The 10,389-nt window shown below is 39.8% G+C and overlaps 1 protein-coding gene across 3 annotated transcripts in view; it reads left to right on the forward strand.

Annotated features, from left to right (window-relative positions):
* SRBD1 (S1 RNA binding domain 1) overlaps positions 1–1,579 on the forward strand; it is a 227,307-nt gene extending 225,728 nt beyond the window's left edge. For all 3 annotated transcript variants that reach the window (XM_029232198.1, XM_029232199.1, XM_029232200.1), the window contains exon 21: positions 684–1,579. In XM_029232198.1, coding sequence (XP_029088031.1) covers positions 684–973 — 290 coding nt within the window. In that variant the 3' untranslated portion in view covers positions 974–1,579. The remainder of the gene's footprint in view (positions 1–683) is intronic.
* The last annotated feature ends 8,810 nt before the right edge of the window (positions 1,580–10,389 follow it).

Here is a 10,389-nt window from a genome sequence, read left to right on the forward strand (position 1 = left end):
TGTATGAATTGAATTGAAAGAGGAGAAAGGAGATGAGGAGCTGATCTGGGTTTCTGAGCAATAGATAATCAAGAATCCATAAATGTTGATTGGATAAATATATTCAAAGTGGATAGGAATTGATCCTTGAGTTCAAATTTTATGGGGAGAAGTGAGACGACCATTTAAATTTCATCCACATTTGACTAAACATTTATGTATATTCTACCCCCTTTAAACAGTTTGAGAATTCAGGTACTGGGGGAAAAGCTCCCAATCTTCTATCTCCGAGGGTCTTATTTTCTCAGTGTTTGTGACTTAGCCTTGCATATTCATTGAACAAATATACTTTCTCATCACCTCCTCATAAAGAAGAAAATAAGAAAGACTCTCTAATCTAAAATTTTAGTCCTTATGTATAGTGCTAATGTTTACATGCTAGCAAGATAGAATTTGAGGCGAAGGAAGTATCTGAGTAAATTTTCTTGAATTGTTTCTGCTTGGCACATGCTGTTTCTCCAACTAGGATGCCTCTTCTCTGAAGGCAGGCCTGTATCTTCAGCTCCTTTTACGTCCCCCCTCAATGCTTAATACTGGTCTGGGCACACAATCGACACAGAGTCCATACTTACTCACTAATCTGTGTTGTGTCTAACAGTGCTTTATTATTTACACAAACTGTCTTTTTTCCCCTTTCCTTGTAGATTTCGATAAACCTGATTTCAAGAGAAGCATAGTCTGCTTGGAAGACCTGCAGGTTGGGACAGTTCTTACAGGCAAAGTCGAGAATGCCACCCTATTTGGAATTTTTGTGGATATAGGAGTGGGGAGATCAGGGCTGATTCCCATACGAAATGTAACAGAAGCAAAACTTTCTAAGACGAAGAAGAGAAGGAGTCTTGGGCTGGGCCCTGGAGAAAGAGTGGAAGTCCGAGTACTCAACATTGACATTCCCCGATCTCGGATTACTCTGGACCTCATTCGGGTGTTGTGAGTGTGCCACTGGTGGCCAAACACTGATTTTTATTCCCTCATTTCTACAGTTTGGCAAGAATAAGTCAGATGTTTGTGAGCTCTAGAGAGCAGATGAGAAAGAATTCACTTAATATCAGAAGTATTTTCCAGACACTTTCCTTATTGTTCCTTCTGGATAAATAGAGAGCTAACGGTTTGATTTCTTTTCTCCTTAAAAAAAGCAACTAATAGACATCTTTATTTGGCTTTATGTAGTAATGATCTTCTGACCAAAATTTTATTTTTTATAACTCATCTTTGACTCCTTTTGCATTTTGTATAATAGATTGTTTCATTTCTACTTGCCATCATGCCTTGCTGGATTTGTATGGAACTATCTTCTTGATTTAAATTGTACAATGTTTCTTGACAGTAGGGCTGGCAGTACTTAATCCTCTCTTTTTATAGATTTTTTTAAAAACTCAGGCCTTTTGGACTTGACTCATGATTTTCCTTTGCCAGACAAACCAGAGATATCCCAATAAAACAGATCCTGATGTGTTTGTAACCATCAAGTGAATAGCTCGAACTATTTCTCAGAAGGATATACATATTGATCCCTACAATAAAATTTTGTGGCTAGTGATCTTGTTTTTGCTATGTTGATTCAGTGAATGATCTAAGAGTCAATCTTGATTAAAGAAGATGTGGCACATATTCATACAAGTTTCATATAAGCCAACTAACTGTGCCTTTGGGGAAAAGGGAAGCCTCTATTAATTTGAAGAATGACTTTCTGTTTGACTTATCACAGAAAGGCATATTCTTTCTTAAGCATTAAGATCAAACTCCAGATGGGGATAGAAATGGCCCGCCTAAAGATTCAATACAGATCAGGTGTGAAGGGGCAAGAAAAACAAGTAGATGAAGCCAGTCCTCTTAACTCTGTTTTTATTCAGTGGAAATGGTAAATATTAGCATGACCATACAGGGTAAAAATGATTTAAACAGAGACCACACTGGACGGGTATCTTGTCCATTCTGGCTGCTGTGGTTCATTTCCCTGGTGGAGTCATTTGCATGACTGAATGAGTGCCTGGTTTTCTTCATGTGTAGTGAGTGGATGGTTGGCTAAGGAGGGTGACCACTCCTGCTTGTTTGCCTGGGACAGTCAGTCCTGGTAAATGCTCATTGTCCTGGCATAATTTTTAATAGTGCCACTTTTTATTTCCAAAGTGCCCCATTTTGGATAATAAATCATATGATCACCTTAATAGTCACAGTCCCTTACAAAGTGGTAAATCGGACTGTGTTTATTGACAGTTCTGACTGGTGGTTTATTTTTCTTGAAATATGCAGCCTTCCAACCAGTATACATAGATATTTTTAATAAGTGGGTTCCTTAAAAGTTGTATAACTCAACTCCTGTTTGCCTGATGATTTCATTTCTGAAATGCTTTTTCTCTCTTACTGGTCTTCAGCTGACAACGGATCTTAATGTTGTAACTTTAAGTTGACCTTCCCATTCACTCCTCCCAGTTCCTAGTTTGTAGATCAGTGACGAGTGATATGCACCTGAAGAGTTTTATTCTGAAGCATGCAATGTAATTCCAAGCAAATGCTTTTTTAAAAAAATTGAGGTATAGGGGCTTCCCTGGTGGCGCAGTGGTTGGGAGTCCGCCTGCCGATGCAGGGGACATGGGTTCGTGCCCCGGTCCGGGAAGATCCCACATGCCGCGGAGCGGCTGGGCCCGTGAGCCATGACCACTGAGCCTGCGCGTCCGGAGCCTGTGCTCCGCAGTGGGAGAGGCCACAACAGTGAGATGGCCGCGTACCACCAAAAAAAAAAAAAAAAAAAATTGAGGTATAATTGGCATATGACATTATATTATTTTCAGGTATTCAGCATAATGATCTGATATTTGTATATATTGCAAAATGATCACCACAAGGAGTCTGGTTAACATCCATCACCGTACGTAGTCAAACAAATGCTTTGGGGGAAGAGGCCTTCTTCCTGGGCACTTTGAATACAGGAACAGAGCAGTCGACAGTATGAAGCAGCTCTGTTGACCTGGTAGCTAAGCCCTTGGGGACACAAGGAGGACTTGATATTGCACTGGGTTGCATGATTTGTCCTGTTCAGCCCAAACATGGTGGTGCTCTATAAGGTGTAGGCTGGGTGAAGAGAGGCACATCTCATTTATCTCGTAACCGCAGAATGTAGCATGGTGCTTGGTGGTCAGTATGTTCAACTAGTTCTAGTCCCTATTCTACCAATAATCTACAGTGTGCCTTTGAGCTGGTACCTCTACTTCTCTGGGCCTCCATTTCCCAAGTTTAAAATGGGGATGATGATAAAAAAGCATTCATTTTTCCAGATTGTGTTAGTGGTCTCCTTTGTGCCAGGCATTGTGCTAAACACTGACCATACAATTATGATAGAGAAATAGAGATTATCCCTGCCCTTATGGAGCTTGAAGTTTATTGAAGAAGAAAGAATCATTAATCAAAAAATCATATAAAAATATAAAATTACAGGGCTTCCCTGGTGGCGCGGTGTTTGGGAGTCCGCCTGCCGATGCAGGGTGCGCGGGTTCGTGCCCCGGTCCGGGGGGATCCCGTGGGCCGTGGCCGCTGGGCCTGTGCGTCCGGAGCCTGTGCTCCGCAACGGGAGACACCGCGGTGGTGGGAGGCCCGCGTACCGCAAAAAAATAAATAAATAAAATAAAATAAAAATAAAATTACAAGCATGATAAGCAGTGTAATGGTGACAGCATATAATACATGGATTGACCTTTTCAGAAAAGTCAGAAAATGTTTCACTGGGGTTTAACTGAGATATGAAACAATGACTGGAATTTAACTGGGACAAATGTTTTATTGACCTTAACAAGAGTTTTTTCTGATAAATGGTGGAGGTGAGAGCCTCATTGGAATGGGTTTAAGAGAGAGTAAGAGGAGTTAGATTGGAAATACTGAATATAGGTAATTTTTCAGGGAGTTTTGCTGTAAAGGAAAAAGAGAAATAAAAGAGTGACTGGAAGGGGGAAATGGAGTCCAGGGAGAGTTTTTGTATTTATTTCAAAGACAGAAGAAATAATAATATATGCAAATGGAAAGGATCCAGGAAAATTTGATACAGGAGACAAAGAGGAGAATTACCAGAATGAGATCACTGAGTGGAGGAGACTGGATAGAATCTAGTGCACAAGCGATTGGTCTAAGATAGGGATACAAAGAGTTCATCCATATTAAAAGAGAGAAGATTGAATATGTGGGCACAGATGCAGGAAGGAAGATAGATGATAGGTGCTCATGGAAGGTCTCTTTGTATTACCTCTATTTTTCTTACTGAAATATAAAAGAAGACTGAGACCAAAGAGCAGAGCAAAAAGGAGTTGAAAGTTCGAGAAGAAAAGAAAAGGTAAGAAAAAAGTGAAAAACCTAGGGAAACGGAGTATGATTTCCAGGCCGTGTTAAATATTCTACGAGGTTAGTGATCAATTGAATGTAAGATCAGTCAGCTTGGTTATATATTTCTTCATCCACATCAACTATGTGGTACAGGTCCAGATTAGGTGGAGAGACGGATCTAATCAATCAGGTTTGGGAGTTTGCCAAGTGAATACAATAGAAAGAAGGGCAAGGAAGTTGAAGGCATGTGAACAATGAAATCACTGAACGTGGAATTTAAGCCCAATAAGAAGAAAAGTAAGAATATGAGGGGAGAGTGAGGAGCAGTGAGAAAGAATAGGATTGATGGATTATAGGTCCTGATGGAGCAAGTGTTATAGTGGGAATAATAGAGGGTATAATGGATGGGAAAGAGTGGCTGTCAAAAGTTGGTTGCTTATTAACTCTGAAATTACAGTTTGGGGAGTGGTTTTGTAACAATGGGTAGGGCATGGTAGGGGGACAAGGATAAGCTCATTAGAGAAGAGGAAGTGAAAGAACTGAGAATTCAGGATTATCTATATGTGCAATGATTTTTGGAGACTGTCGCAGTAATGCAGGTATAAAGTAATGGTGACTTGGACCAGAATGTTAGTGTTAGAAATGGTGAGAAGTGGTGGGATTCCGGATGCAGTTCAAAGGTAAAGGTATAGTCAAACAGGGTTTCCTGGTGTATTGGATGTAAGATGTGAGACACACAGGAGTCTAGGATGGTTTTTGGCCTAAGGAACCAGAAGGATGAAATTGTTATCTACTAAGATAGGAGGGAAGTTTTGGTGAAAAAGTTCATTTTGGACAGGTTAAATTTGAGATATTCATTAGACGTCTGAGTGGAAATGACAGGTAGACTGTTGGCTATTTCAGTCTGAAGTTCAGGAGAGAAGGCTGGGCTGGAGACGTAAATTGGTAGTCAGCAGTGTATAACTGTACTTACAGCCATGAGACTGTTAAAGATCACCAATGGAAAGAGTAGAAATAATACAGAGCAGAGAGAGATCCAAGAGCTGGGTTGTTGGAAATCTAAGACACTCAGCTGTAAATTCTTTGACCATCTCTGTAGGGGCAGGGATTTTGTCTTGTTGTGGCACAGTCTTCTAGATGTATATTCAGAATTCTCCCCTTCTTCCTTACTAAGGGAATTCTCATTTGAGGGGATCAATAATGTGACTAGTGGATGTGGATGTGGCCGTGTGATATAGCTCTGGCTAGATAGAGAGTGTAGGCAAAAGCCATGGGGTGAGGTTCTAGGAAGGCTAGAAAGAGTTGGGGAGAGGGCGGGTCAGGCTCAACTATTATGCTTTTCTTATCCTTTGCCCTGGCCCTCCTTCCTGCTTGGAGTGCACGTAGAATGTGGAAGTGCTGGAGGGCAAACAGTGCATCTCCAGCACTAGATAGCAACCTCTGAACAGAAAGACAGAAAGTTCCTGAATCCATCTTGGCATTGTGGAGGCACTAAAGCAGCCTTGAACTAACTGCCTACTCTAGACTTCACACTATGTGAGAAAAACAAGAGCTTCATATATTCATTTCAGCTATTGCGGGGCGAACGGATGTTTACAGAAAAATGTATTCCCTGATATACATTTGTGCTGGACCCTACCCCCTCTACATGTAAAAATGCCTGGCATGTGATAGGTACTCACCGAATGTTGATTGAGTGGATGAATAAATAGCTAATAAAGGAGTTCAATAAAATGGTTTAATATAAGTTTTCAGAAAAATCCAGTTTTCCTTAATCATGTTAAACAATATAATGGAATAAATGGTTCCTATATATTACAACAGCACACTATAAAATATCTAAAATAGGGCTTCCCTGGTGGCACAGTGGTTAAGAATCCGCCTGCCAATGCAGGGGACACGGGTTCGAGCCCTGGTCTGGGAGGATCCCACATGCTGCGGAGCAACTAAGCCCGTGCGCCACAACTACTGAGCCTGCACTCTAGAGCCTGTGAGCCACAACTACTGAGCCCGCATGCCACAACTACTGAAGCCCACGTGCCTAGAGCCCGTGCTCCGTAACAAGAGAAGCCACCACAATGAGAAGCCCGTGCACCACAATGAAGACCCAATGCAGCCAAAAATTAATTAATTGATTGATTGATTGATTTAAAAATCTAAAAATTAATAAGCAATGTGCAAGATTAATGTGAAGAAAAATTATAAAACTTTACTATTGAATATGAAATAAAAGCAGAATATGTTAAAGTATACTGTGTTCCTGGACTGGAAGACATGACATTGTAGAAAGATTAGTCCTCCAAAAATTATCATATCTAGATAGATAGATAGATATGGATAGATATAGATGTAGGTATATCTACTTTTGCCAAAATTTCAATCATCATTTCAATCAACTTTGCTTTTTGTTTGTATGTTTGTTTATTCAAACTTAAATTAAAAATTAAAGTTATTTGGAAGAGTGTGAAAAGGTCAAATCAATATCTTAAAGGAATAATTGAGGTGGATGATATGGGGGAATTTGTCCCGTCAGATATTAAAGTATACGCAAAAGCTTCTATCATCTAAATAGTGTCGTACTAGCACAGGAATAGATAAACAGAAGAGTGGAATAAGCAGAGAATTTAAAATCAATGGGAATTTAATATATGTTAAAAGTGGCATTCCAGATTGGGGCAAAATCATATTGCCACACTAACACAAAAATTAGCTCCAGATGAATTAAACATAAATAAAATTTTAAAAGAGCTGCAAACAAACATAGAAGGGCTTTGAGAACTGACTAAATAGCCATGTTTTTGGCACACAAGAAAAAATAGAGGAAACATGGGCGTATAGACCTAAAAGCTCCATTCAGAAGACATTTGTTGGACACCTCCTATGAGACCCTGTGCCAGGTGCTGGGAATGAAAGATGAATATGGTATCTTGATGATGTCTGTAGCCTAGAGGAGTTGGAATTTAAGCTGCAGCAAAGAATATCTTAAGTTAAATATCATGGGCATTTTGGAGTTAAACCTGGCTGCTATCTACTTCAGAATATAGTGTCATCCCATCTCATTTGAAGCCACAAGACCCTTTTGGAATGCTTGGTTTTGGATTAATGGAGTGCTTGTGTTGAAGGTGTCTATACATCTAACCCTGACCTCAGAGTTAGCACTTGTGTTAAAATTGGAGATGGAAAGAAAGGACAGGATGGAAAAACCAAAAATATATTTAGTTGATCTTTTTATTTTGGCTTCCTGCCTAAAATTAGTCATAATGAGTTGGATTTAAATAACAGATCATGGAGAACTCCTGAATGACTGGGCTCATTGCCAAAGCAGTCCGTTCCACAGGAAGAAAGATATAGATTTCTTCCCACTCACTCATTTTACATGGTGAGGATGATTCTGTGCATGATGGCTGTATTTATTATTTAGAGGGAGAGTGGGATAAGCAGACTCTTGTCCTGTCAGTACTAAAAATTACCTTTTTAGAAATTAATTTAAAAACCACCTCCAGAAAAGATTTGCTGTTCTCTTACCTCATATCAAGAATCTATATAAGGATTGCAGTATCCCCCCACTAAATATTTTTTAAAGAAAAAAAGTCTAACCCTGAAGAAAGAAAATAAATTATTAATCTAAATACTACAGGGAAACCTCTCAGGGAGCAGAGAATTTGTCACAACTATATATAGCTCATCTAATGTGACAGGTCTGAAATGTTATGTAGCTCAATCCTACAGAAAAATCTAAAGTTAAAGATACAGTGGTAAGGGGAGAGATGGGGTAAGGGAGGGGAGAAAAAAGCATTGGAATAGCCCAGCTTTGTTTTGTCTCAAGCTTCAAGTCTTGTTTTATCCAAGCAATTAGGCCAAGTATAAGTCTCCAGATTTGTTGCAGCATTTTTTTTGCAAAAGCAGTCAAGTAACGGAAGAATGACAGCCTGCTACTGAAAGCGGCCCACTTCTGACAAACTTTCCACCTCCTATGACCAGGTCTACAATAACTCGGGAAATTTCCTCAAGGGAGCAAGCCTTTGGTTGCCTTTCTCCCATCCCAGTGGCTGGTTCTTTGACCATTTGACATCCGCCCGTCTCCTTCCCAGGTTTAAGTCTCTTGGCAATGAAAGAGAAGGTGGCACCAGTGAAACTCAAACCTAACGTTTGTTCAAATTCTTTGCTTCACAGGGTTAAAATGATTCCATGGAGCTAAAACTCAAAAGGCCAATTGAGTCAAATTTGGTATAATTTGCTACTTCAATAACCAAAACAACTAAGTAAGATATACTGTCACTTTACCTGTAGTAACACCCACAAGAAACATCTGAAGTTACTTTTGGTCATTTTATTATAAATATTTTTTTTTCCTGATTGAAAATACATATATTATAAAAAGTATAAATAACGAAATATAAAAGTTGGAAAATAAAAGTCCCTTGTCATTTGAGAAATAGTCACCTTTTATAATTTATGTATATCCTCAACCTTTTTCTATATATACACTCTTTCATATATGAAGATTTTCTTAAAAATCAGGGTCAGATTATATATATATATATATTCTATTTTTTACAATATGTCATGCACATCTTTTCATATCAGTACCCCTATATCTACCTTAATGTGTTGCATGATAAGTGTATGAGCCACTGCAAACAGTGCTTCCTATGGAGTTTCTGGCTGAGGAGGAGGCGAGTGAATCCGGGAGCCTCATAAACTGGCCCAGTACAGCCTCTGGAGCACTAGGACTGCGATTCCTCCAAACTAACTTAGCTTACATGATTCACCGCCTCATGAACTCACCATCTCCCTCTTTTCCCCCTCTTATCCCTTGATCCTATGCTGTACTTGTGGAACTCAACTCTAACCCAGGTTCCCCAACCAGCTGTGAAGCAAGCCAGCCCCAGAACCTTGCCAGCCCTGCCCTCACAGTTTATAGCAGCGCCAGGTAACCTAGGTGCTAAGGAAACCTCTGTATCTTCATTGTTTACAAGCTTCCCTTAGATTACTTCCCTCCCACCTAGATCTCTAAGAACACTGAGCAGAGGCCACAGATCCATTAAAGAAGAAAGTAGAAATTCAGAGCAGTGGGGAGATCTCTCTGCCTCATGGAGAGTTTGGCTCCTGTGTGATTGATACTGGAAGCTGTTGGAGTTGAAAATGGATGTGAGTCAGGGACCAAGAAAACTAAAACTGACAATTAATTGGCCTTTAACCCATCACATCTTTTAAAGAAGAAAACATACCCTTGATGCCCCACCCCATCCCCAAGATAAAAACATCAAAAACCATAGGAGAGGATATGCAAAACCAGACTGTGTATGTCTAATTTGACAAGGGTTATTTAAAAATAAATTGCTCAAGGCAAAGCACAGATGAAGAGAGTTCCTTTGGGCTTTGGCCAAGTCTTCACTAATAAAAGCTGCTGGCCCCATTGAATAGAGCCAGGACCAAGGAAAATAGTCTGCAATCGAAAATTTGTCTCGGGAAACTTTACCTTGCTCTTTTCTGGGTTTTGGCTTTCATAACAACTTAATTGAAGTATAATTCACCATTTAAAAGGTACAAATCAATGATTTTGAGTATATTCACAGAGTTCTGCAGCCATCACCACAATAAATTTTAGAATTTATTTTCATCACCCCAAGAAGAAACCCTGTACCCATTAGCAGTGGCTCCACGCCTTCAGCACTAGGCAGCCACTGATCTACTTTCTGTCTGTATGGATTTGCCGCTTCTGGACATTTGATGTAATTGGGATAATATAATATGTGGTCTTTTGTGACTGGCTTCTTTCACTTAGAATACTGTTTCCAAAGTTCATCCATGTTGTAGCATGCATCAGTACTTCATTTCTTTTTCTTTTTTTTTAACATCTTTATTGGAGTATAATTGCTTTACAATGTTGTGTTAGTTTCTGCTGTATAACAAAGTGAATCAGCTACACGTATACATATATCCCCATATCCCCTCCCTCTTGAGCCTCCCTCCCACCCTCCCTATCCCACCCCTCTAGGTGGTCACAAAGCACCGAGCTGATCTCCCTGTGCTATG

The sequence above is a fragment of the Monodon monoceros genome, unplaced genomic scaffold (genome assembly GCF_005190385.1).
Source record: "Monodon monoceros isolate NGI ecotype Baffin Bay Population unplaced genomic scaffold, NGI_Narwhal_1 Super_Scaffold_19, whole genome shotgun sequence".
Taxonomy (NCBI): domain Eukaryota; kingdom Metazoa; phylum Chordata; class Mammalia; order Artiodactyla; family Monodontidae; genus Monodon; species Monodon monoceros.